We start from the raw sequence: 27,436 nt of genomic DNA on the forward strand, positions 1-27,436 counted from the left end.
ATTTTTTAACATTATCGTCCGTCCAACTTATGTGAACTGACTATTTTCTCTTTTGTTTAGAAGTCACTTTCCTCTAAAACTACACAAATTAAATTATATGTAGTCAATTACCTTATTTAACAAGTTGCTCAAAGGATTCAATATTAAAAGTGTTTTAGAAATTCTTTTTCCTGTCATGTTTTTATTTTAATTTATATAAGACAACTTAAATACATATTCTTGAGTACTTTTGGTGTCATTTTCTAACAAAAATAAAGTTAATTTTTTTTTTATCACAGAACATCATTGGAAAAAAAACACAGTTTTATCCCTTTGTTTACACATCTTAGTATTTATCAAGAGAAATTTCGATAACCTATGTTGTGTTGAAGAGATATCTATATGAAATTTCGATGACCTATGTTGTGTTGAAGAAATATCTATATGAAAAGACAGTTCTATTTCTATTCTATTAATATTTTTTATTAGTATTACATTCGATTTAGTTAGTGATGCCTTTGCCATAAATGCGGAGCTTCAGTCCAGACAGATTAGAAACCTCTTGCCATTCACCTGAGTCCATAAATAACGTTTGCAAAAAATGTTTGAAATCAGCATTATTTTGTTAATTACTAAGGATTGTACAAAATTATTATTATTATTATTACAACTTTAATCTAGGGACCAGGGATAATGTTGGCACAATTCAGGTATGTTCCCTAAATGAAACGATGACTGACTCAAAAGGGGGAGGGAATATGATATTACGTACACTTGGATGAAGATAAGACAGTCTTTTTCCTTTTACTGGGTTTGTTTGAGCAGTTTCGGGTGCTACTGCACTTTGGGCAAAACCAATCCTCCTCAGGGACAGCTGTTAGTGGAGGATCGCAGCAATCGATATGGGTACCGATTCCACACCCGACGGAACCACTTTCATCACCACAAATCAGCATTACATCTCCTCTATCCCGGGATCCACATACTTTGCAAATTATATCATCATCACGGGAATCTTCAGGAGCAACGAGTTCTTCAACAATCTCTTCTGCCTTGCTTTTAAGTTTATCAAATGATTTCTCTGCCCAAGCATGACTGCCATATAATACATGTCTCTCAAGGGAGAACCCGGGCTTGCAAACATACTCAACCAAGTAGTCCGCTACAACACAAGGTATCTCATGTTTTAAGAACTCTTGGACCCACGTGTCAACACGTGGCATGCCAGGGCTAACTACAGCATAGTCGATTCCGGTACCAAGGAAGCGGGTATAAGGAGGAGAAGTTGCTAATATTGTTCCATCTCCAGCTTTGATGACACGTTTCAGAGTATCCTGTAAAACAGTTGAGTCGGATCAGAAGTACATACATGTCATCAACAATTATAAAGCACGGATGAAATGGTTGGAACCTCGTTATCATTAATGACCAAAGAATTATCTTTATTTTAAGTTGCTTTACGTATCCATATCCGGTATTGATACTCTTGAATACTTTACAGATACCTATCTTGAAAGTATTTAAGCCTTTAGAAAGTTATGAAAATTCATTACATATGAAACATAAAAACGTGTATAAATATATGCAAAAATATAGAAACATTGGACCTTAATAAACTAAATATTTATACAAAAACATTTACAAATATATATTCTTAGAATCATTGTGTCCAATATATGTATCTTATTATTATCTCTGCAATTCATAGTTACCTTATGTTTGGACATCAAGTTGCATCAAAATATAAAGACCAGTCCTAAAGCCTATAACAATTCACATGAAGGTCATGATAGTATTGGCATGTAGTAAAAGAATATTAAACGAAATGAATTATTTTTAAAAAAAATACCAAAGGTGGAGCAATGCAATCGCCGTACACAACAATACGCATTCCATAGAAGGCTCCATGACCTGTTCTTTCTTTCAACAACCGCCACTTTCTCGGAGCCTCCATATTGATTGTGCCATCCTCACTGAGACCATTCTGGTGCCACTCATAAGGCTCCTCTGCCAACAATTTTCCTGCCTGGCTACTGGCAGTTAGGAAATCAGTTTTAAGAATCCACCTGCATTCCACCAGAGATTAAAGAGTATTTATATGCAATACATAAAAAAAGAAAGCAAACTACACTGCTGTAATTATTAGAAGGGGGCATGCTATACGAGCTTTATTTTAGTTTATGCATACCTTCCTGATGCAGCAGCAGCAAAAAATTTCTCTGTCCTGCGTATGGGGTCTGGAGCTATGAAGTGTGTTGCCTGATATGACCACTGGTGAGAATCCCGGCAAACCCTTCCTTTTAAACGCTTGATTACTTGTTGAAACTCTTTTCTCTGTAGACGATGCCCACTTAATATAAAACATGCGGCTTCAGTTTTTACTCTCGTGTTAGATTCTGTTATAGATGGATTGAGCCCCGATTTCTTAGACTTGATCTTTGCTGGCCTTACACTAGATTTAATAGTTGGATTACCATTGCTTCTGCCCTGCTCTCCATCAATTGGCTTATTCTCCTTCTCTTCAGAAAAATTCTCTGACTTATTTCTTTGAACAGCTGACTCGTCACTTTTATCATCAGGAAGGGACATTTCTTCCATGGTTTCTATCTCTGGCTCATGCCCAGTCTCATTAGGAATCTTCTCCCCTGATACTGCCATATTAGATTTCGATAATTCCTTGGCAACTGTTGCCTTGGCATTACCAGCAGGACATTTTCTTGCTTGATTCTTTACTACCAGTGAAGATGGCTTCTGTTTTTCAGTTTTTTTTGTGCCTTTCTTAGGAGGCATTGTCTCTTCACATTTTGTTGCAGGGCAAATTACTTCCGACTTCTCTTCTGTTGCTGTATCTGACTTTTTGGAAAGATGAGATTCTTCATTGAGTGCCATTCGTAACTCGTATTCACATTTGTCATCTGGGGCCTCAATTTCATCGTTCACAAGCTCAGTTCTGTCACCATCATCTTCAGCATATTTACTAACTGTGGCCTTGACTTTACCCGCAGAACCTTTTCTTGCTTGATGCTTTACTGGCAGTGAAGATGTTTTCTGTTTTTCAGTTTTATTTGTGCCTTTCTTAGGAGGCATTGCCTCTTCACATTTTGTTGCAGGGCAGATTGCTTCTGACTTCTCTTCTTTTGCTGTATATGGCTTTTTTGAAAGATGAACCAAGTCTTCATCAAGGGCCATTCCTAACTCATATTCACATTTGTCATCTGGAGCCTCGGTTTCATCGTCCAAAAACTCAGTTCTGTCACCAGCATCTTCTGCATTTTTACCAACAATTTCTTGCTCTGTTGTTTTATTAACATCAAAGATTTTGGGACATCCCTGATGCATCTTCGCATCACAAGTTGCAATCTCTTTGCTTCCACTGGAACAAGTTACACCTTCACCTTGCAGGGAAGTTTTAGTCAGGGAAAGTGATTTTTTCTGTTTAGCAGTGGCACCTAATTTAGGTTTAGAACCCAAACTTCTCTTGGCAACCGACTTCTTTCGGGGTGAGTTTCTAACCAGTTTATTACTTTCTTCAGTGATTAAATCCAATTTAGTACAACCAGCAGATTCCACATTACATGACTTTTTGTTTCCCAGAGAAGAACAATCTAGATTTCTAGTGACATTATGTTGCTCTGCTTCATCCCCATCAACTTGTTGCATTCCAGAATCTGTGATATCAGGCTTGCCATTAATTTTAGATTCACTTAAGCTCTGAACAGCCGTTTTTGGTGAATTCTGACAGACATTATCACACTGAACAGATTCTGGGTTTGCATTTCTTGAAAAAAGCTCATCAAATGCCAGTGAGTTGGAGGTAGAGCCTGAAGGTTTCAAAACTAAGCAAGTGTTTGAGTTATTTATACCATCTTTGCCTATAGAAAAATAGTCATCGACTTCAGGTGGCTCATCAACCTGAGATGTCACTTTTAATCCTTGAGATTTACCATTTGCTGACGGGACACAAGTCTTCTTTCTCGATTTTAATTTAGTAAAAGAAGCTTCATTTATCCTCTTTTGAGGCAATAAACTAATTGGCTCATCTTCTTTAATAAAATCATTTCCTTTCCCAGAAACTTCAACACTGATAGATTTGACACCCTTACTAGCCCTTTTAACCTTATTGTTATCACAGTTGTTGCCTTCTCTGCCTGAGCTTTCATCTAAGATCCTTGGGAGAGTAAATCCGTTTTGGTTCTTCGTAGAATAACTCACAGTTCTAAGCTTTTCATTTGAATGTGCAACTCCAACAGCACTTGCAGAAGGTGCTCTCAAGTCACTTGTCAATTTCTTAGACTCTGAGATGTCGCCATGCAGAGCAGGCTTCTGACCAGACGAATTTGTATTTCCCATATTGCCAAGATCCTGGCAGCCAGGTGCCTTTGGAGAATCAGCATTCTTAGACTCACTGATCTTTACATATTTGTCAGGTAACTGACATGATATAGAATGTCTAGAAACATCAGAAGCCCAATAGCTTATCTTAGAGTCATCAACATTATGAAAGCTCGAGTCTTGATCAGGTCTGCTCTTATTTCCTGGAATGGTTAAAGAGTTTTCACCGTTATTGACATTTGGCAAGACCTGTAGACCAGTAGAATCTGGTAAGGCCTTAGATGCCTCTCTTACTGATTTCGACAATCCAGGAGTAGCAGCTATACCAATTTTAGAACCAAGGGGGCTTTGTTTTCTATTTCTTCCCCCTGATTGTCCCAGCTTAGAATCTTCAGCCTCTTCCTCAGAATCCTTAGCCTCTTCCACCATCGTCTCTAGTTCAAAACCACTATTCAAAAGGAAAAAAGGTTGAGTAATTAATTGAAAGGATAAGAGCTTTCAAAAGCAAAGGGAAAATAAACAAGTAATGTTTATGTCATCTTAGGGGGAAAAAAGCGATTTTATCACATATTCAAATAAAATCTAAAATGCCTATCACAGTAATTTGCATTTCAAACAAGAACATAATCTCCATTCTCAACTTTCATATTGTATGCCTATTATTCATCCACATGCCTCTATGTCAGTTTAAAGTGCAACTTTATAAATCCCCCCTATTTGTGATACGATAGTGAACATTGCAGTGCATGAGTGTAGATCACGTTGAGATCCCAAAGAATGCATGAACGGATGAGCAGAAGGTGCATTATGCATATTGCATTTAGATTATTAGCCACAATAATTATCAAAGTCATCCAATAACATGAATCAAAATAGTAGAAATCTCCAAATATACAAGAGTGTGTGATAAGCATGGAATCGTATAAAGAACAATACTGCCCCCATTCAGCCTCTATGTCATAATACGTGAAATGCCACATTTGCGCTGCATGATAGGATGTGGAAAAAAGTGCATTCCAAATTATATTTGCACTTTTATACGGTACAGTGCCTAACCTCTTGTTATATTTGTCTTCGGGAAGAAGCACCCATTCCTTCAAGCTGAAGAAATAAACAGCAGCACTTTAATTGAAGAGCACTCGAAATTTATATAATTCCAACAAGTCAAATGAAAAGGCTCAAATAGATGAGATTCATTCCCATCACATCTATGTAAAGTTAACATGAAAAAGAGATACGTACCAATCTTCCAACCAACGATGATTAACTAGCTTTATTGTGCCCAATTTGTTGGCAAGCTCATACTTCTCTCCTATATTGAAAAAGTCAAATTTTAAAACACCATGAACGAACAAAATGAAATAGCATACACATGCAGTTGACTGTCATGCCAAAATTTTAGAGAACAAAACAAACCTTCAAATTTGTAGCATATGAGATGAGTAACCTTGTTTGCCACCAAAGGCTTAGAAAACTGTGCACCCATTAGGCCAACCATTGTCTGAAGAGGTAGTAAAACAAGGTGAAGTCAAGTAAAGTTCCATAAGAATGTGCACAAACTCCTGGAATAAATCAACAAAATAAAGTATAACAGATGCTCACCATAATGTCATCCCGATCCTGACGTAGATAACCAGTCAAGCACATTATCAAATCCTTTGCACCTGGTATTCCATCTAAGTCTTTAAGAGGTCTGTACATAACCTGATAAGTGGAAAACACAATTTTCTCGGTTAGAGAGTAAAATCACTAATTTACTATAAATTCATCCTACAAAGAAGCACAACAATAAAACCAACCACTGGTTCACAAAATGACTCGAATAAGTTCAAGAAATTTCTGGACACGGAATGTAAAAAAAAAATTAAAAAAATAACAAATTGGTCTCGTGTATATATCCATAAATCTGTTCAACCGCAAGCAACTTCAATAATTTCTATCTTAATTTTTATAATGTGAAACTAACTAAGTCTATCCCCCTATGTAAATTTGACACATGGTACAAAGTGAAAATAAATGTTTGGATAAAAGTAAATGTCTATCATATAGAAGTACTTATGAATTGTGTATAAGTTGTTTCTAGAAATTGAGTTAAATTATTTTCACAAGTTATTATTCAGAGCTTATTAAAATAAGCTAAAAAACAGTTTATGAATACATCATTACCTATTTTCATAATCTCTCCCCCATCACACACTTGCACAAGTGCTTATACTATAAAATAAGTTGTTCAAAACAGACTCAAAATATTTCATAAGAAAAAATTAAAGGCACTCGAATTATGGGAATGGAAGAAGTAAGAACAAACTAACCGAAGTAGCATCAACAGGCATTCCAATATCAGCACTGTGTTCAACCCACAATGCGGTCACAACCGTCTTCCGATCATTTCTAGCAGCAACACACACAGGATCGTCCTACACACACAACAAATAGTTCTATCTCCCTTCAAAATCAAGGCCAACGATAGCGTTAAAGAAAGAGCGAATCGAATTGAGCTCACATAAGCAATGTTATCAACAATGACGTGCGTGCAACTCCCACCGTACTGTCCTACGTCGACTCCGCCGCCATTCACAAGCTTGAACCGGATCTACACAATAACAAACAGCAGTTCATCGGATAAATAAATTAAGCTTCACGCCAGAAGAGAAACCCTATTAGGAAATAAACGAGAGAGAGAGGGAGAAAGAAAGAGAAACCTGATTTTCGGCGACGGGATTGAAGCCACGGAGAACGAAACGAACACCGCGAAACATTCGCGATGAGTAAGTCGCTTCAATCATTTGAAGAGAACGGTTTTACTATTCACCGGCAGCGAAATGGTAAAGAAGCTTGTCGAGGAAGACTTGATATGGTAACCAGAAGCAGCGGGAAGAGGGTAGAAGGGTTTTTAATTTATTTATTTGTTGTATTTGCATAAAAGAAAAAGAAAGCGAGGGAGTTTTTATTTATTTCTTCGTTTTGATTTTGGAGGCGGGACGATGAAATCATGAAATCTCAAATGGGCTCATCTGGCCCATACATGATTGGGCCGTTCCGAATATTCCAGAAGGAAAGGAAGTCAACTAAACCGGTTTATTCATTCAATGAGCGCCAGTTGGATAGATAGAGAGAGTTAAGGCATCAGTCATTTTTTTTTCCTACATCCCGCATATTTTTTTTATAATAATTCCGACTGAGTTAGACCAGTTTATATTAAACAAAATATAGTTCAATTAACCTCAGAAATTTAAACTAATAGGTTAATTATATTAAAAAATAAATAATTTTGTTATATAATAATAAAAATTTTAATGTACGTATTTTTTACATATAAAAATTAGAAGTTTAAATAAAAATAATAAGTTTAATAAAAATTTATATATGTAAAAAATATATTATTAGATCAAAATTAATTGTTACAAAATTAATTATGCAAACTTATATGTGTATTAAATATACATTAAAAAATTTAATATTATATACAACAACATTAATTATTACGGACCATTAATTTTAAATTATTTCGTAAAATATATTTTTAATAGGTTTAATTAATCAGTTAGTGTCTATAGTTACCAAACTTATTGTTTCTAGTGGTAATAGTTTATAATTTGATCATTTGTTGTTCTGATGCAGATGATGAACCAAAGGCATAAAGTGGAGCGAGAAAATAATATTGGGGAGGAAGTTGGGTGATAAAAAAATGTGGAGGTTGCAAAGTCAAACCCAAAGCTTGCAGCCATGAATAAGAAGTTAGGCATGATTCAGGGGTTATCCTCCCTTGCCAATATAATGTCGTTCGGGAGTTTAGCAATACACTCTTGGTACTTAGCAGGTAAAATTGATCTCTGATTCAGTTTCTGCTTCCAATTGTATGAAAGACAAGTGAGCTTCTTGTGAAGAGCTGTATAAGTGAGGATCCCAGTGTTCTTATCTTCCCACTTGCTTGTTTTATTGCCAAGTAAAAAGAGTCTACAATGTCTGCAATTTATGAAATGTACTATCAAAGTATTACGGCATATTGATCGGCCAAGAGAATCTTATGTGTTGCCATGGAAACATAAATGTAATCATCCTACCTCACATGAATAAAATAAGTATTCTCTGCTCGTTGAATCTAGCTGTGCCGTAAATTTAAAATCTTTACCCAGTTTGCCTTTTCTTAATTCACGAAGGGAAAAAAATGAACATGGAGTAACGGATCCATTATACCTCCATTTATTATCTAGGGCAAAATAATAAACGAAGAGAAAGGAGGAAACCTAGAGAACAAAAATACTTAAAATTTATGTTCTTTTAAAATCAATTAAAAACATCTTTAAAACTTTATTATAATTTGATTTTTATTTTTAAATATAAATAGATTCCCAAAAAAAAAAAAAAACAGGAACCGATATTATAATTTCTTTTTTAAAAATATCCAATCGCAAACTATATTTAAAATGACATATGTGACCATGGTGAGCAATTTACTTTGCCTTCAAGGATTAAAAAACAGTAAAAAATAAGTCATATTTCTTTTAATGGCATATACATAATGCATATAAATCGTAGTGTAATTCTTTTTTCCTTCATTGTCTCCCCATTCGGATAATAGTTCTCGATTTTCCCAACCATTGAAACTTTTTTAGTCCTCAATTTCAACTAGACTGAATGCAGCAAATATGACACCAGAATCTCATACAGTGTACAACTTGGCCACAAGTGTAGCACAACACAGCATCATCCACCAAAAAAGTTCCCGCATAATACTAAATAATAAGACGTACAGGCAAGAAGAATAGGAAAGAAATGCTGAATAGAGAAAATCATGAAAAAGAAAATCATAGACGGCTTATCACAGCTTCCACCTCAGAGGGGGTATAAAGATGATATGTTGGAGCCACCTTGGCAATGTCAACGTTGTTGGGAGTGACCTAAGATGAAAAATACAAAAGAAACAATTATTTTTTATTTTCCATTCCATTTAGGCGGGGCATCAATTAATTCGCAGATCATGCATCAGATTTTATCCATACCTTCTCTTCCATAACTTGCTTCAAAATGGATAAAGCAATTGTCTCGGCTTCTTGAAGGGTTAGGTCCTGCACAACATATTAATTAACACCAAATTGCAGTGTTTTAAAAGTCATCTTACAGCACGTTATGGTTCGGCATAATTTTAGAAAAATAATCAATTATTACTAAAACACTCTGAAGGAGCTAAAAGAAGCGTCTAGTGAGAGATAATCCTTCAGAGCAACATTGGCAGTGCATAGACAAAACAATTGAGGAAGATTTGGCATTGCATTAATTTGACTAGTTTAACATTTTCCAAGACAATACACAGATGGTGAACATAAAGTTGCACAAAAGTCATTATGCTTCGTAGAAATGTAAACAGGTAGAAAAAAAGGGACCAGTATCAAATGAACAGTTAAGTATACTTACATGGTAAGACAGGAATTGAAAATAGGATTAAATAAAAGAAACAATTCTGCAGATCATATGGCATGGTTTGTTTTGTCTTCTCAGTAAGTAAAATAAAAAGTAAGGTGAAGTTTAATTTTTGTGATTCCAGATAAAATGAATATATTATTTGAATAGTATTACCTCTTTCATACATTATTTATAATTGTGGGTAATTATTGTATAGCATGTTTTCATTTTACTCTAGCTGCCCTGCCAAGAGTGATGAGTATGAGGTCTCCTCATTTCTTTATGTTTTCACTCTTTTCTGATTTCCAAACCCATCAACTATAAATTTACAGTTATAAACAGAAGGTTTTGAAACAATCAATATTAAATTGTTGATACCTTGTTGAATTGTTCTTGTAGAGAACTGTCTGCGCCTTCGGACCCTGAACCAATAGCTTTTGCATTGCATTGCCAAAATGTGCCCGATGGATCAGTGTAGTATCTGATAATTAGAACGTTTCAATTCAGTAATGTGAACACATCAGAAGTCCAATGAAAAAGGATGGGAACAAGACCAGCAGCAATATAAAACTACATATCATCTAGTGACTGAAGCAATAAAGCCTAGGAAGTAGGCACCAACAAAAACAGAATACTCATGATCTGCATTAGTGTGTCTGTGACATACATGAATATGAAAAGTGTTTACAATAGAGCCTTAAACCTTTTTAGGTAAGTGACCTACACTCTACCCCTCAATTGTTTCCTGGTTAAGAAAGTAAAACTTGCAAGTTGCAATCATGAACTGATCTTTATTCAGAAGCTAAAACACCAATGCATACTTTATTGAAAGTCAAACTTGCAGGGTAGACAGCTGAACCACAAAATTAATTTATGCCACAAATCAATGGTAGTAGAAGGTAAAGATACATTGTTGAACCTAAAATGTCATTCTCTTTAAACCGTAAAAAGAGTGATAAGGTGAGACAGTACTACATGACTATGAAATAACTGCAGAAAATGACAGTTCCTACTTCCTTCAACAAAGGACGGCAAAATATACAGTGCATTCTTTATGATTTTTTTTTAAATCGCTTTTGAAATATGTTTAACATGTTTGGGTAAGCCATAAGCTTTTTCGGAAAAAAATCGAATCTGAAAACGATCAGATTTTATATTATTTTTCAAAACTACAGTGAATAGCTTCTAAAACAGTCTCTACAAAAACTCACATTTTTCAGAATCTTAAAATTACTTTTTTTAAGCTTTTGACTCACAATAGTTATAAAGGCTTTAAGGGACGACAGAAGAGGACTTATCCTCAAGGACTGGAAAAAAAGACAGAAATTAAAGAAAAGGAATTCTTAGCAAAAAATATGCCCAAATTAGAAACCATTCAATACCCAAGTAGTTAATCAAGTCAATAAGTGATTACTCAATAACCCCTTTCATCATGGTCAAGGTCAATCAGCAAAAATTTTAATTGTTCTTGAAATACTTTATGTCCAGAATTCCTTTTTTATTTTGTAATTCCACTAATCCCCAGAGAAAAGCATAATATACTATGAATAATGACATCAATTTAAAACGAACACTAATATCATAGATTTAGACTGTTATGTAAATATAAAAGGAAAAGGATGTTCGTTAGTTAGTTTTAGGCAGCTACTGTTATTGTATGGCTGCTAGGTAGCTGTCTACAAATAAGGCAAGTCTGTTGTATTTTAGACAGGCTGCATGATAATCACAGAGTGCAGTGCACATTTCCTTGACCTCTCTGTTTCTCTTCTCTTTCCTTCTATCCTCTCAATTCTGTTTCTTCTTTCTTTCCTTCTCTTTTTCCCTCTTTCTTTCTCTATCTTTCTGTTTCTTTCTCTTTCCCACCTAAATTCTATAACATAGGCAAACAAACATTTAAATGTAATCACTGGCCAAACACAGAAAACGAGCCAAAAGAACAACTTCATCACACTAACCACAAGTAGCCATTTCCTGACAGATGGAACAAATACTTACAAGCTAGGTCCATTCTCATCATGGCCAGCAATGAGGAGAGAAACTCCAAATGGGCGAGACTGCCAAAGAGAAAAGATATGGTACATGTTAAAATGCATACATGATGGTCTATTGTGACAAGAACACAGCCATTTAGTATTTTGTACAAAAGTAAAGCAGTTTATAGGCAAATGCTACTGAACCAGTCTGTCTGAAAAGCATCTTATACTATGAATTACACATTTAATTATAAACTATAAATGTTGTACATTCAATAATTGATGCAATATGAGGATATCTGTGCGTTCTGAAATTTTCAGGTAAATAACTCTTGTTTATATTTCCAATCAACATTCGTCAAATGCAATACGTAAGACACCAGTATAATTAGCAGATACATAAATAAGAAGCAACTTTGCAAGAAATGTTTATAAATTATTTTTCCTAAATAGAAGCATCATAAAGCAAGCAAACAAAAATAGACACAAATATCAAAGCTGAGAAGTTCTTTACCATGGATTCTTCATCACCTTCACCAAAACGCAAGGCTAGATCACAAAGAGCTTGGGTGGTGGACTCAACAGTCATCGGCTCACCATAGGAGAACCTATGATTCTGTGAACAATAAACCAAAATATGTCAATCATTAGCTAATCAACTACCTAAAATATACTATAAGGTTAACAATACCTGAGTTTCCACCCGTGCATGCTCAACAAGTGTTCGAGCATCTGCAATCAACCCACTCATTGCACAACCTATGTGCTCATCAATTTCCATAATTTTCTCAACACTACTAGGCTCCTGAAAGGGAAGTTTCATGCAAGCAAATCAATGAAAGTGCAAAGCAAAAGTAATCAGTACAAGATAATTGTGTTTCTTTCTCTCAAATAAAAGCCATATAAAATTATAAACTATAAATGTGGTTATAAGTATATTAGACGTTTATCGTATGCAGAGAAGACAACCTGACAATAAATGATAAAAAAAAAAAGGATCTCGTCTCACCCAAAAACAAAAATGAAGAATACCTGTACAGAACAATATCACAGTAAAATGAACAGCATTATTTTTCATAATATATGACTATATGCAGAGAACGCATTGTATCTAAAATGAACACCAACGATCAAAATTCAGAAGTGTGTCCAAAAACCAACAGCTTGGCCCCAAAAATCAATTTTATGTGAAGCACATGTGTCAAGTGTTAGCGATCAATATTTTGCTCAAGTTTCTTGGTTAATTCCATCAAATTGTAAACTGATAGTTAAAAATTAGTATAAATGTCAGAGTGAGATTATTAAAAAATCAGTAACAAAATTAAAAAGTAAAAAAAAACGGACCAGGAGCGGCGAAGTGATGCGCTTTTCAACTGCGAGGACAACACCCTCTTTGGTCTTCAACCCAATCGCAGTTGATCCCAGCTGCAACCCATTTACAAACAAAAAGGGAATTTAGAATGCAACAGCTCCAACAAAATTCTGACGGACGGATGAAACAATGAAGGACGAAAGCGACAAACCTTGATGGCTTCGATTGCATACTCAACCTGAAACAAACGTCCTTCGGGGGAAAAGGTGTTGACTCCTCGGTCATACTCAGTCCTGTTAGATTTCACTCACGCAATTAAACAAACAGAAAACCCCTAATCAGTTCCTCAATTAAATGGAAATGCAAATTTTGCAGCAAAAGAGGGAGGGAGGAGTTCACCTTGTGAGAAACATCTTCAAAACGAGTAGAGAGAGAATGAGAAGCGTTTGTTTGGGTTTTATTTGCTTGCTCCTCACTCACTCTGCCTAATTTGCTTGCTTTCTTGCTCAAGGGGCTTGCCGTGTAAACTCTCTCTCTCCTCCTCTGTTCATTTTGGAGGTGGGTGGGACCATGAAATCATGAAATTTCAAGTCGCATGGGTCAACTGGCCCATATACAGTTGGGCCCGGCCCATACATATCTGGGTTTCTTTACTGGGCAGTTGATACAATATGAATTGTTAATGGTCCAAAAACTTACGTTTCTGCATTATTAATAGGACTCTCAAATCAACTAAGTTAATAGATACATTATGTTATAAATAAATAATATCATTATATATAATACTAATATTTATAATTTATATTTAATGAACATGTAAATTTACATAATAAATTTGTGATGATTATTTTTTATCTAATAATTAATTTATTTACATATATAAATTATAAATAAAAATCATAGGTTTAATAAATATTTACATGTATAAAAAAATATCAAATTTATTTATTTATCAATTGTTGTTAAAAAACATCTAAATACATCATTCAATTAAACATCATATATATGAATCATAGTCGACCCGTAAAAAAGGTAAAGGGTATTTTAGTCCTTTCACTATATTGTTGGGTGTCCAAAGCGCTGTGTAAACATTCTTTGGAATTTTTTTTTGTGGCCTTCATATGTGAAAAACACCCCCCCCCTAAATATTTGTTTCATTTGATTTTTTGTTTTAATTTAGAAAAAGTTAAATATTTTTTAATTTTAATTTAACTTTTTAATATTTTTGTTTTTATATAATGTGCAAAGATTTATTATTGATGATAAATAAATAAAAAATTCTATATATAAATTTTAAAACAATTTTTGTAAAAGTTAACAGGTTTACTATGATAATATGTGTGATTGAGATGAGAGTATGAGAAAAATTCTATTGTCAGTGTATTTAAATTTTTTTAGTTAGTATAAAAGGTTCTTTATACAGTTTATTTCTTTCTTTTCATTCACTCTTCTACTTATCCAATTTTTCTATTTATTTTTATCTATTTAAATAATATATCATTTCTATTTTATTTATTTTATACATCTATCATTTATATAAAAAAAAAATCTATTAATTCTACTTCATTTCATTTCTATTTCAAATTCAAAATAAAAATATTAAGGGGTCTAACTCGGTTTTCATCCATGCATGCTCAATAAATGTTGTAAACTCTTAGTAACTACGGATAAAAAAATTGACAATAAAAAATAAATGATAGTCCCATGGAGAATAAATATTAATCTTTATTTTGCTTGTATGGATGCAATTATGTGAAGATTAATTATTTCCCTAGGCAGCTTTGGACTCCAGACCAATGAAAATCATGAATACTTTGAATCTTTACAACTACTTGCTTGACGCTACGAATAATAATATCCAACCGTCATCGATATTTTAAGATCTTTACAATAATAATGAGTGTCTAGTGACCCACCATCCGCATCAATCAACAGGAACATGAAAAATGTTGCATATCGCTGAGAGATAATAGCTAATTATCCATCCACTATGCTCTTGACCAGCGACTTATATTATTATTAAGGTAAACTTTTAAAGGAGTTTTGACCAGCTAATTGCTCTTGACCTTCCTGAGAGTTAAATTTTAATTTTCTAAGCCAATTCCATAAATTTTTGCTTACGGCTTGATAGTTGGTACCAAAAGAAAATGATGAGATGCAAAATCGGTTTGTTTAACCATATCCAAATCGACGTGTAAGTTGTGTAATGCTGCCAAAAACGCGAAAATTGGAAAAATTAAGGTCCAAGACCTATAATTCAGACTCAATATTGCTTTGTTGGATGGATAGGCAATGAAGCCACTTGGACTGGGTGGTGTCGACTTTTCCGTTTTTGTTTGCTAGTGAAAACACCAAGCGTATAATGCATACTAGAACTTGTTGAGTAGACGAAAGAATTTGGTTCCAAAGTTTGTAGGGTATTTTTGGTTTGGCATGTGAATCAGCATGTGCATAAAATGAGACATCGAGTGGAAACAACAGAATCTAGCTCGTTTTCATGAATTGGCACTGTCTTTCCTTGTCTACCTATCTTGCAAAGCAACTATTTCATCCTCCACTCTTTCAAGTTACAACTACCAGCCCCTTTTTTAGATTACGCACGTAAAACATGAGTAATCTATTGCTTTATCAAAACATTTATCTATGAGATTCAGTTAATTGTGGTCCACAAATGACGAATTTAATATCTTACTTACAAAGGGCAAGCAAACTATTGTTTCATTTCCCTCGTTTTCGACAACAACCTTGAGAATTGGAGAAATATTTACAAAGTCTTACCCATTTTTTGTTAGTCCAACCAAACACTCAAAACATGGGACCAATATAAGCATATAACTTGAAAGAAAAAACAATTAAATTTTTAAATATTAATTAACATTTGGGCAATATTCCTCTACAAGAAGTACTTGTAAGAACGCAACATTTCAATTTTGAAATCAATGAATAAAGAATCGTCTAAATGTGTAATGTCCTACAAAGCATGTGCCCTCGCCCTATACAATTGTCCCTCATGCTTAATAATGAATCATCTTATATACTCATTTGAGGTTAATTACGCTATATGTTCCCAAGAGTAACAACCGAGCAGGGAACAAAAGCAACACAAACAAATGCATATGTTGGGATGTAACAACCCTACTGAACCTTTTCAGGGATTCTCTCCCTGTTTGTATCACGCCGGAGAAGGGTGACTGGCGTTGACCCACATTGATTGATATCATGGACCTCCCAGCAACAATGCTGGTATCAACTCCACGAGGTAATAAAAGAGGCCACCACACCTTGCGCCGTTGCTCTCTCTTGGCTTTACGGATCTGGTTAAGTTCTTGGCGGATCACAGTTCTCACAGATTTTAAGTAGGAATTCATGTCATGATCTCTTTGTACACTTCCTCCAGATCCATAAGCAGATCGGTCACTTAATATCTCAAGTGGATGAGGTGAGTTCAAGAAGACCATCTGAGCAGCTCGGAGCTGCTTCTCTGTGTCATTGGATTCTGATAAAGGACAACACAAAAGATATAGACCACTGCCTGATGGCAGGAGATGATGGCTTGGTGAAAACTTCTCATCAGGCTGCAGAATCAGCAGATTACCCATTGGTGCATATAGTAGCTTCTGCAGTAAAATAATTCACGAAGAAGTCATTCAGAGATTTATATGAAAGAAATTTCTTTATCCACTTCAAAACTTTTTGAAAACCAGAACTTTACCTGTTTATTGAGACAAGGATGACTACGGAAGTTCCCATTGACAGCTTTCAATAGTTCTGCAACATGATTAGGGTAATTGCAAGAAAATGCTCGTGGTACTATGTCTCTGTGCATTGTAATTGCTTGAACATGGCTCTTAGGCAAACCTAACTTTTCTAGCAGACTATCACCTCCACACATGATGGATGGGGAACCAAATGTTATCACAGGAAGTAGAGAGGAGATCGGCACTTCATGCCTTATCAACAGCATGAGATTCACAAGTAATGCCAAGCTTCCACCAAGGGAATGCCCAGTGAACCGAAAAGTAGCACGAGAGCCTCGAGATTTTAGGTGAGCATGTACCTCTGGCAACATCTGTTGATATATCCCTTTAGCAGCCTCGTATATACCTCTGTGCACAAGTACATCTAAACCCTGGGCAAAAATGTGTACATCAATATGTCAATTTCAGGATAGATAATTAGATACACAATAAGAAAGATTCAAAAGTATTTATTTATAACCGTAAAAAGAATGAAATTCCCCTATAACAAGAATGACATGAGAAAAACTACTTTAGTATGCAATATAGACAATTACCTCAAATTTAATCGGCTCAAAAAGTAGGTTTGCTTGCCAGGAAGCCAATGTCTCAGAACCCTACATATATTTATTAATTAAACCTAATAAGAAAAGGCACTACAGAAAATATGCATCCAAAACTGGCAGTGAATTACAGACAGTCTAAAATATCATCAGATAAATAACGCAAATAAATGTTGGGAACCACAATAATAATGATTTTATCATATATAAGCTCACAAATTCTCGCAAATCACAGCAAACTTACAAGTACAATTATAGTGCACAAAGCAATAACATGCCCTCAATTAATTCTCCCTACCTGAATAACAAAAAATCTTGTACCACTCTGGTCATTATCACAGACAAACCATTCACAGGGTGTTGAATGTGAAGAGTTCAGATCATCTGCAACAGCTTGCTTTACTTCCTCCTTTGCTGCAACCACTGCTGTCACCGAATCAGTAGTTGCCATCAAAGATGCCACCTCTGTGTTTAGCATGTTAACACTGTCAAGGCTTTCATTGTTCCCTGCAAGTGAACCTTCACCAGCCACAGCATTTGAGGATTTCAATGGAAATATGCTTCTAGTCTGAGAATGCAGATAAGTGGCAGCAGAGGCGGCAATATTATAAGCAGCAGTTGCACTTATCTTGTATTCACCGTTCTTAGGATCCTTTCTCTCTTCTTTTTCGTCTACCTTCTCATCAGTTTGAACTTTCTGGGGATCCTTTTCAGCTGTTGCTGCCACTGCCAATTCCTTCTTCTCTATTGATGAAGTTACAAAGCGCAGACCATAATGTTTCAAGAGCTTCCCTGGCTAAATTATCAAATCCAAATATTATAAATTAGTGTTTTATATGCATTTTTGTAGAAAATCAAATTCCTAGATTTATCAATCAATTTCAGAACATGTCATTTGAATAAAAACCAATAACAGAGCTGTACAAAAACATGATATAGTTATAAAAAGTAAATGGTAAAAAAACATAGCCCCACCAACATACTATCCTTGCAGAACTATTCGCTCAACATCGATCAGATCACATAAATAATAAGTATTCTGTTGTTGTTATAAATTACTTTCATCCTAGTTAAATTAGAAAACTCAGACACAAAATGAAACAAGTGTCATAAGTTCATAACAAGGCACTTCCGATTTAGATTAATGCTTCATGAAGTTTAAACTTAAACCCTTCCATAGGTTTTTGAAAAGTTAGACAAATCATAACCCACAGAATCTTCAAGCAATCAATGTGTGCTAGATTCAGATAAGTTCAGTACAAGACAAGATCTGAGGTCTAAAAAATCTATGAATCAGGCTCAAAACAATAAAAAAGCACAAATAGAAAACAAAAGAAGAATGAAACCGACCAAATCCTACGGTTTACCAAAATTAAAAGAGGAAGATCTCAAGTCTCATACTTTGATTCTAGGTATATCGTAAGCCAAGTTCCCCAAGTGTGACATCTGAGCGTACAATCTAGATTCGGCTAACGATACCCTCCGAAGCATTCTCGAAAACGAGCCTCTATCGAATTGAGCCTCCTCTACTTCATCGCAAGCATCACATTCACACACCTCCTCCTCCTCCTCGTAATTGGTTTGAGTTTGATCACGAACCGATCCCTCCTCTTCATCGCGCTGTTTCCCCTCCCACAGGGACTTCACATGCAGAATCTTCAAAACCCAGTTTCCGGTCTGCCGTTCCGTTCCGTCATCTCCAACGGCCTTCGCTTCGGCGTTGTTGTCCGACAAAACGGCGTCGTCGAGGGCCAACCCCTTGTACCTGCTGTTGTTCCCCCGAGGCCAGAGAGATTCCAAAGGGTACCAAAAGGAAAATCTCGAAAACACCGACCTCTGCGGCGGTTTATCCGATGCGGAGCGCCCCACCGTGCTCACCTGGGAAGGATTGGCACGTGCGTCCAGCGACCCACTAATAGAGATCGTGGGAACTATCCCAGATTTTAAACACATAGTTTCCATTCTTCTTAGGAAACAAACACAATGTCCACAACAACGATGATTTCTTCTTTTTTAATTTGCTTCAAATGTTCAGCGTTTCGCAGTTTGGTTTAGTTACTTCTTCACTGTGGTTTAATTTAATGTTCTTCTTCAAAACGAGAGAGAGAGAGAGAGAGAGCATTTAAAGAAGGGCAACCGAAAAAGGCACAATAAAATTAATAATTCTCACAATTAGCTATGGTACTACGTGTGTCTACTTCTGGTGACGTGTTTCTTGGTGTTAAATAGACAAAATAGTGTTCTCTGGAGCGACGGCGTCGTTCTGATGAAGGGGGGATTTTCCGTGTTTGGTTTGGGAATTGCGATTTGAGAGTAGAAAAAAGCGCGTGCATCTCTGACAGCTTCCAAACTTTTAGATGAAAGTGCCACGTCATAGGTAGATGCAGTGCACGCGTACTTCTGGTGACGTGTCGGTAAAAGCATTAATAGTTCTGCTTCCTATTGTTTCTATTCTGGAGGATCGCCCTGTGCGTCACGGGTAATATCGGTTGCTACTAAACGCCATACCCGTCACAATAACACTTTCCTTGTTCAAAACGCAGATTTTAAATATTTAATAGTCAATTTTCATTTTAATTTAGCATCTCTTTTTTATTTTAACAATGTTCTCTCGAGGCCACTTTTTTTCCCTATGCTGCATGCCCGCATTCCTATTATATTAAATTTGATATATTACAAATTTATGTTATTATGAATGGATGTGTTTATTAGTTTTAGTTTAATATTTTTTTCTAAATACATGTCCATATATGTAATTATTTTATTTCTTATGCCTCAATTATTTATGGAAATATGATAATTTGATATCCTATTTTTTTTTATTTTATGGAGTCATATTCTAATAATACAAACTTGTAAAAATATTGGTATCATCACATCTGTGTGTTCATATTTTTATTTCGCATTTTTTTACTAAAATTAAAATATTTTTAGAATTTATTTCATAATACATTGGTAAGTATATACTAATATTCGTTTAATATGATTTTTGAATATTGTATGCATGTCAATAGTACAATGGTATAAAGAAGTGTAATTACTATATACACAAACATAAAAAATATGATCGAAATAATTTGTTGGTGTTGCCCCTATCTGTCTCCATATTTATTGTGCTAAAATTATAACTCATTCGTGTTGTGCAAGTGTGTTTGCATTTTATTTCATTATCACATCTAAGATGCATCCCATGTATGAGATTCTAATTGGGAAAATGTTTTTTTATAAGCTTTTGTATTGAACTTCTTCTTTCCCACATTATTGCAAATTGGTGGGGAATTTTGACCATCATCGTGTTTGGTAGGTTCAATAGTATTCCCAATGCACATGTTTTGGCATAAATGTAGAACCTTTGTGATATCAAATAAAAGAGACTTAACAATACATGTAAAAATGATTTGTGCCTTGATACTTTTTTGAACAACAATAAGTATTTGATGAAAATCTCCTCCTAATACCATTACTTTTTCCCCAAATAGAGCATCACAATCTAGAATATCCTTTAATGAATGTTCTAATGCTTCTAAAGCATATCCCTTTGTCAAGGGTGTTTCTTTTCAAATTGTTGTTGTTTCTCTAATTAGCTTTGCAAGATTAGACTGTTTACTTATTGAGCAAAATGAATCTACCTTTACAATAGATATCTTAAATAGAGAATGTGTAATCCGACCACCATATAACAGTGTCACAACTATCCCAAATAAGACAGTTGTTAAGATAATTTGACCTTCACTTCTTGAATTTGCAATTAAAGTGCAATAGAGGAATGTTTCACCTGTTTCTCTTGGACCACCACAAAAAAAAAAAAAAAAAAAAAACTTGACTTTGTTTATGATGGATAACCTCCATAATGGCATTAGAAGCAATTAATTGGTCATTATTTAACTTTTGTATACATTGCACATCTTCATAATCTTAAAATCAATTTGTGTCTTGTAAGCATATATTTTTATTAATTTAAGAAAAATATATATTTTTTTAAAAAAAGCTTTCAAGAAGCTGTTGGAAAAAGTAATTATTTCTTCAAAATAAATTAATTCAACACGAACTGAGTAGTAAGATAAGGGTTCATTGGTTTAAGCTCTTAAAAAAATGATTTTCAGAATGTGTAAAAATGCAATTTAGTTTTTAGAGCTACTGGGACGGTTTATTTTTATTTTTTTAATGAAAAATTACTATAATTACTTTTGAACATTTAGTATGCTTGTATAAGTTTATGAAAAATATAAAAAAATAGATTTATGATTATTTTAAACTGTTTTAAGTAGTTCTTGAAAAAAATGCAACTGTATTTAACTCAGAAATTAAAAGTACGTTTACATTGGTAATAAAAAAAGTAGCTTTGGGTTTTTATAAAATCTCTAAAAACATATAAATTACTTTTAATATTCCTTTAATTTAAAACCATATTGTTTAAAAACCTAAACAAACGGCTCTGAAACTTTTGAAACAAGTTAGGAACATCAAAAGGATTTTTTGTAGATGTGCAAGTGTCGGCAAAAGGATTTGCCTACAATCCAGGTTGCCTATAGTACATCAAGAAATTAAATTATCTTCGCTTTAAAGGTGTTATTTCTACATTTGTGTTCGAGGATAATGGTAACCATCACAAGAAACATGTACAAAAAAAGGCAAGCTGGTTCATAAATTTAGGAGCATAAGATTTAATCCTTTTTTATTCATGTTTTACAAATAGTTTATCTTAAATAAGGCGGTTTGTTTTGAAAGAAAATCGATTCTTTTAAAATATTTTTTTGAATTAGACTACTCAAACAAAACTTATCTTTAGAAGCTATAGATACTTATTAAACTAGAAAAATGAGTCTATGCTAGTGTTGCTTGGCGACTCGTTTGCTAAATCAACCTAGAATAACGTGACTTTTGTCGTGCGAAACAAGTAATACTGATTTTCATCTAATCAAGTTGGATAATCTCAATTTCAGCATATAAAACCTACTCTTTATTGTTCCAAGTTACCACCATAACAAATAGAAATTTCAGCGAGACAGCCAACTATAAGTTTGATGTCATTAGCAAAGAGCAAACTTATTCTCTGCAACCCACTAGCTTCTCCCTATTTTCTCTCATTTTTAAGTGTGTGATCAACCATGACCGAGTAACTGAGCAGCACTAACTCGAGTAATGATTTCAGACACGGCACAAAGTCAATGTAAGAAAGGTCTTCTAAGCTTCTTCGTATCTTGACAAAAAATAATAACATGCCAAGAAGACATGCTTCAACGTTGTATAAGAAAAAAATAACTAACAAGAGGGAGACAGGAAACTCAAGCTTTACTATTACTATAACTATAACCACCTAATCATGTTACATGAGGACATAATGAGCAAAATAACACGTATCCTGTATTCTAATCAATAATTGCTATTATATTTGTTTTCTGCTCCTCTGTTAGTGAGTTTGGGAACAGAACCTCAAACGTGACGTAAAGATCTCCTTTCTTTGTGCTCATATGCAGTGGCATGCCCTCTCCTTTGAACTTCCTCACTTGCTTTGGATTTGTGATTCCCTAATGATCAAAAGAAGTCTGTCAGATATGTGCCTTTTCTTACACAAAGTTAAATTTCGTATCAATTCCAATGTGACCTGCAACAAGGTTACTTTATGCTCACCTTCGTGCTTATGTCCACCAGATGCTCATCTAGGTGTTTAACAGTCTTCTCAAAGCCAACAAGTGCTTGAACCTGAAGATATATTTTAAAAAATAAAAATGCACATAGAATTTTAAGGACAACAAGAGACGAGTTAATGGTTTTCAAAATCACAAAATGTTTTAATTCCTCGAATAGATTAGTATACTTTCCTACGGATAAAAAAAAATACTGTTAGTCTACTGTTACATGCCTTGAACCTGTCCAATATAGCTAGGAACATGGTACAGATCATGCAATTGATATTTGATAACAATACAAAGTTGCGAATTATTGTAATGTTTACCAGTGTTATAGTGACAGTGGTGTGCAAGTCATTGCCTTCCCTTCTGAAGAGGTCATGGGGTGCTGTTCGGATACGAATCTGCTTAAAATACCATATATATTGTAAGCAAACTGCACGTTACCATGCATACAAAACAGTTGTTATAAAAACATGAAAAAACTAAGTTACTAACCCTTAGATCTCCAGACTCTCCATCAATTATGGGCTCACCATCCTCAAAAAATAGCACTTCCTGTAAAGGGACAAAAACTGGTGACTCAACTGCACCACTAATGATGCAAATTTAAATTTGAAAAGGGGGATGCTTTTAGCAAGCTTCCTTCACAAACAATTAGCACACCATTATGACAAAATAGAGGGTGTGAAAATGGAGTGAAAGCTTTTGATTTGTCCTCGTTGATTGGAGAGGATGCAAAATGGTTTTCTGCTCAACTTTCTTGCTAAGGAAAACTAAATAAATTTGTGATGAAATTGAAACAAAATACATTCCTAAGCACATTTTTATTGCACCAAGCAAGTGCATACAATTTAGGAGGTGTTTGGTTTGACTTTTGTTTTCACTTTCGGTTGATATTCTTTTTATTAATAACAAAAATTGAACATGCCTTCATTTAGATTCATATTTCCAAATTTCATAAAGGAGATGACGAAAACAACACTTTGGTGTTTTCATTATTTCCTTCAAACAACACCTTAATTTGTGTCTTCAGCTTAATCTAGAACACCCTTTCAAATCGGAAATTGGCCTTCTACATCTTGGTATTTCTTCAGAAATTAGAATTTGATGCACTTAAAACAATCCCTTAACTTCTCTATTTCTATTTCCATGAGCTCTGTCTATATAGATCTCTCTCTTTCAAGCAGACAAGCAAAGAAAAACATTTTTTTGGATAACCAACCCCTGCTCGAACACTTTATTTTTTCTAGACTTCTACTATAGCTCTGGAGTTCCTTGATGGATTGGACTAAAAAATAGCAACAAAGGGCTCCACTAATCGATATAGAACGAATGATGACATCATTCAATCAGATTCGATGCATGTACTCGTGTTAAATAGTTAAAACAGTTACATTTTATCTTTTCATGTGCACCCATATTTTTCAACAGTGAAATCCAAATTTTCTTGTGCTAGCCTATATTGAGCCACTGTCCAGTTTGTGCTCTAATGGTCATCAGAAAACTCTAAAAATGTGTTTGATGGTCTTTTCCCCTTATTTTTAATGTTGATAAATAAATAAATGTACAAATTTGCACACATTGTAATTCTTGCAGGATTTATCGGTTGAAATTGAAGTGAAATCGTGGAACGGAATTTATAAAATTCAGAGTACAATTCAAACATACAATGGTGTATGATAATGATTTCGAATCAATTCAAACTCAAATAGAGTTTAGATCAGACTCATTAATTATATCTTAATTCCAATTTTATTATCCAATGGAGTCCTAGTGTCTTCAGAATTTGGATGGACAAGATTTGACTTACCTTGTGATAGGAACCTAAACTATATGTGAAGACCGAAAATTGGAAAGAAAGTGATGAATAAAGACACAGATGAAAAATTCTGTTAATTCAGTTATGTGTAGATACAAGGAGATAAAACTCTCAAGGTAGTAGTGGCCCTTCAAAACTGATTAACTCAGTTAGCTAACAACTAGTCCAACTATTCCTATTCTTCACAACTACTACCTTAACTCAAATTTCTAACTAACTGTTGCTGTAACCAATTGTGTTAACTACCAAAACCAACTTGCTATCCTAGTGTTTATTCCTTGTGTATACACATTCCAAACCTTATTTTGTGGCTTGAGACCTATGCCTCACACCTTATAGAGACGAGCTTATATAAAAAGGGATGTAAGACATGATACTATTCATTATTTCCCATTGCTTAAAGTTTTTATATATAAACTTTGCTGAAAGATTACCTGCCCATCTTGCATGCCTTTCTCAATATCAACAGTGATGAAATGACCATCTCTTTCATATTTAACATTTGGACATTTGTCACAGACCTGAACAGGTAAATTAAGAAATAGGAGTGAAAATTTCCAGACATGTTTAGCAATAGGAATAAAATAAACCTGTGCATACCCCCTCTCCCAAATAAAAGAGAAGAACAATTGTCAGGTCTTGAAAATTAGCTAGAAGTTTCAGATACAAACAATGTCATCTAGGAAGAATTTGTGTATTTGTATTATAAAGTATGCATCCCAATGAGAAGACAAAAAAAACAAGAAAAAGATCCATCCTTTTAACATTCTTAAAGATGTTTTACCTGCTCCGTGAACTGTTGAAACATCCCAGGACCTATTTGCTTGTGATAAAGCTCATTTCTACAGTTACAGAGTCTCTTCCCAGATGCTGGCTTTAAAACATTTTTCTCCCTCCAAACCTGATAATAAAAATGTAAGAACCAAGGGTCATAAAGGAGAGATTGAGAAGCAATCGCCTAATACCTGAGAACTTTTATACTACTAACAAACCAGAGTGCTGAACAAATAATAATAGCAAATAGATAATACTGCCAAACTTTACAGTGAGTGTATTCTAATTACTTCAATTTAATTTTATTTCCATCTATATCCGAGGCACAAAATGCCATTGATGTTAAAAAAATAAGAGACATGACACACATACCAGCCTATCATAATCTCACTTGAATGTATCTCATGAACAGATATACAAATCTAATGCATGGAAATGCAACAAGAGAAGAGTGGTTATAGATAATTAGATATGACCTCACCTTTAAGGAACCTCCCATGTACAAATCCTCGAGCGTTGCATCCAATTCAACAAGCACATCATCACCTTTCACAATTCTCTCTTCCTCCTCCATTGGACCTCCCCCGAAGAAGCTGAAAGAAGCATCCACAGTAAACTAAGAAACACAAATTCAACACTCAAACCCACTGAACAAGAACACAAATTTCGTGCATGTTTGGTTTAACAGTGGGTGTTTGGTTTAACATTAGGAGACTCTCAAACGGTTCGTTGAATCAAAAGTTCTGAATTGGTACTTGTAATAAAACGTGCATGGGAGCGTGTGCCTAAAGTTAAAGCAAACACAGTCAAAATATTTACAAATTGACACACTCACTAACATAAAGCGACTTACGAGGCGAAAATGTCTTGGAATTCCATTCCCATTCCGCCACCACCTCTGCCGCCTCCGGCAGCATGCTGTTTCAAGCCCTCTTCGCCGTACCTATCGTAAATGCTTCTCCTCTCGCTGTCCGAGAGTACTTCATACGCTATATATTGATTCAACAATATAACAACAAAACATGAATTAATTAATAAAATAAGAAAATAGGAAAATTGATATACCTACCATTGTTAATTTCGGCAAATCTCTTATTGGCTTCTTGGTTGCCAGGGTTCTTATCGGGATGGTACTTTAACGCCAGCTTCCTGTACGCTCTCTTTATCTGCTCCTCCGACGCGCCTTTCGGGATTTCAAGTACGTCGTAATAGCTCTTTCTGTCCAAAAACATTCATAAATTAACAACAAAACTTGCATTGCAAGTTGTGTTGTGTGTCCTCGTTCCTTGCGATCATTGGTCTGGAGAGAATAATAAGAAAACAAATAGTGGAGCAGAGAGAAGTAATACCCGGCAATGGCGTAGAGAGAATAACACAGAAGCCATAGGAGGAACAAGAGGTTGGCTCTTGGACTAGCCATGGGAGGAAAATTGGATCTTGTTACGAGATTCAGACTTGCGAGGATAAACCAAATCAAATCAAACGTAAATATATGTATGTGTTGGTGGCAGGGGTGGGATTAAGTTCCTGAAACTGAAACTGATTCCGCGCAGGACTAAGATTTAGTGTGTTTTGGATGAGTGAAAAAATTGATTTTGAAATAATATGTTTTATATTTAGATGTTTTATTATAAAATTAACTTAGGATTAAAATTTATTATAAAATTTTAAATTTAATATAAAAGTTACTTAAAAGTTATTTTAATCTAAAATTAATTTTAAATTTTTTTTACGGTGAAACAAACATATAAAAATGTATCAAATTAATTATGAGCTTAAAATTAATTTCCAGAACCACGTACACTTTGTATGTTCCTACCAATATACTAATCCTACATTTACACGTTGGATATGGATACTCTATTCTCTCCCGTTTTTCCCCCATTCACATGGAGTGTTCATACGTTTGAG

The 27,436-nt window shown here is 34.6% G+C and overlaps 4 protein-coding genes across 5 annotated transcripts; all 4 read right to left on the reverse strand.

The window, feature by feature from the left end:
- Positions 1–583: 583 nt before the first annotated feature.
- On the reverse strand, positions 584–7,214 carry LOC100799144 (BRCT domain-containing protein). Its single transcript, XM_003518800.4, has 10 exons — positions 7,014–7,214; positions 6,815–6,904; positions 6,624–6,728; positions 5,914–6,015; positions 5,728–5,812; positions 5,554–5,623; positions 5,368–5,412; positions 2,168–4,759; positions 1,829–2,045; positions 584–1,313 (listed from the first exon to the last, which is right to left on the reverse strand). The coding sequence occupies exons 1-10, from the start codon at positions 7,095–7,097 to the stop codon at positions 744–746; spliced, it is 3,960 nt and encodes a 1,319-aa protein (XP_003518848.2). The 5' UTR covers positions 7,098–7,214; the 3' UTR covers positions 584–743.
- A 1,809-nt stretch (positions 7,215–9,023) lies between these two features.
- Positions 9,024–13,427, reverse strand: LOC100499756 (uncharacterized). The gene is given in 9 exon segments (NM_001248659.2): positions 9,024–9,212; positions 9,315–9,380; positions 10,093–10,195; positions 11,710–11,768; positions 12,202–12,303; positions 12,379–12,492; positions 13,032–13,112; positions 13,211–13,292; positions 13,399–13,427. Coding segments are annotated over 9 exon segments (714 nt in total). The 5' UTR covers positions 13,413–13,427; the 3' UTR covers positions 9,024–9,119.
- A 2,424-nt stretch (positions 13,428–15,851) lies between these two features.
- Positions 15,852–19,504, reverse strand: LOC100807834 (alpha/beta-hydrolases superfamily protein). 2 transcript variants are annotated; one of them, NM_001369338.1, is made up of 5 exons: positions 18,701–19,504; positions 17,598–18,095; positions 17,294–17,353; positions 16,712–17,128; positions 15,870–16,616 (listed from the first exon to the last, which is right to left on the reverse strand). In NM_001369338.1, exons 1-5 carry the CDS (start codon positions 19,259–19,261, stop codon positions 16,038–16,040), a joined length of 2,115 nt encoding a protein of 704 aa, NP_001356267.1. In that variant the 5' UTR covers positions 19,262–19,504; the 3' UTR covers positions 15,870–16,037. The 2 variants fall into 2 exon arrangements, with proteins under 2 accessions (XP_040862269.1, NP_001356267.1); XM_041006335.1 differs by lacking the exon at positions 17,294–17,353 and having other exon boundaries at positions 15,852–16,616; positions 18,701–19,495.
- Positions 19,505–22,319: 2,815 nt separating this feature from the next.
- LOC100799151 (dnaJ protein ERDJ3B) lies at positions 22,320–27,101 on the reverse strand. The gene is made up of 10 exons (XM_003519703.5): positions 26,875–27,101; positions 26,595–26,743; positions 26,379–26,514; positions 26,007–26,118; positions 25,536–25,652; positions 25,186–25,272; positions 23,428–23,487; positions 23,256–23,333; positions 22,931–23,002; positions 22,320–22,827 (listed from the first exon to the last, which is right to left on the reverse strand). Exons 1-10 carry the CDS (start codon positions 26,943–26,945, stop codon positions 22,669–22,671), a joined length of 1,041 nt encoding a protein of 346 aa, XP_003519751.1. The 5' UTR covers positions 26,946–27,101; the 3' UTR covers positions 22,320–22,668.
- Positions 27,102–27,436: the final 335 nt, after the last annotated feature.

The sequence above is a fragment of the Glycine max genome, chromosome 2, assembly GCF_000004515.6.
Source record: "Glycine max cultivar Williams 82 chromosome 2, Glycine_max_v4.0, whole genome shotgun sequence".
NCBI lineage: Eukaryota > Viridiplantae > Streptophyta > Magnoliopsida > Fabales > Fabaceae > Glycine > Glycine max.

What these genes read in the sequence shown, in the direction of transcription:
- LOC100799144 (XM_003518800.4), bottom strand. Translation starts at nt 7,097, where the DNA reads ATGATTGAAGCGACTTACTCATCGCGAATGTTTCGCGGTGTTCGTTTC. An exon ending in TTGTTGATAACATTGCTTAT is followed by an intron (nt 6,729 to 6,814) that starts GTGAGCTCAATT and finishes TTGTGTGTGTAG; the next exon opens with GACGATCCTGTGTGTGTTGC. An exon ending in AGGATCGGGATGACATTATG is followed by an intron (nt 5,813 to 5,913) that starts GTGAGCATCTGT and finishes CTACCTCTTCAG; the next exon opens with ACAATGGTTGGCCTAATGGG.
- LOC100807834 (NM_001369338.1), bottom strand. Translation starts at nt 19,261, where the DNA reads ATGGAAACTATGTGTTTAAAATCTGGGATAGTTCCCACGATCTCTATT. An exon ending in ACGATATACCTAGAATCAAA is followed by an intron (nt 18,096 to 18,700) that starts GTATGAGACTTG and finishes TTGATAATTTAG; the next exon opens with CCAGGGAAGCTCTTGAAACA. An exon ending in TTGAGCCGATTAAATTTGAG is followed by an intron (nt 17,129 to 17,293) that starts GTAATTGTCTAT and finishes ATTTTTGCCCAG; the next exon opens with GGTTTAGATGTACTTGTGCA.
- LOC100799151 (XM_003519703.5), bottom strand. Translation starts at nt 26,945, where the DNA reads ATGGCTAGTCCAAGAGCCAACCTCTTGTTCCTCCTATGGCTTCTGTGT. An exon ending in ACATGGGAGGTTCCTTAAAG is followed by an intron (nt 25,653 to 26,006) that starts GTGAGGTCATAT and finishes TTTTATTATCAG; the next exon opens with GTTTGGAGGGAGAAAAATGT. An exon ending in TTCAACAGTTCACGGAGCAG is followed by an intron (nt 25,273 to 25,535) that starts GTAAAACATCTT and finishes TTACCTGTTCAG; the next exon opens with GTCTGTGACAAATGTCCAAA.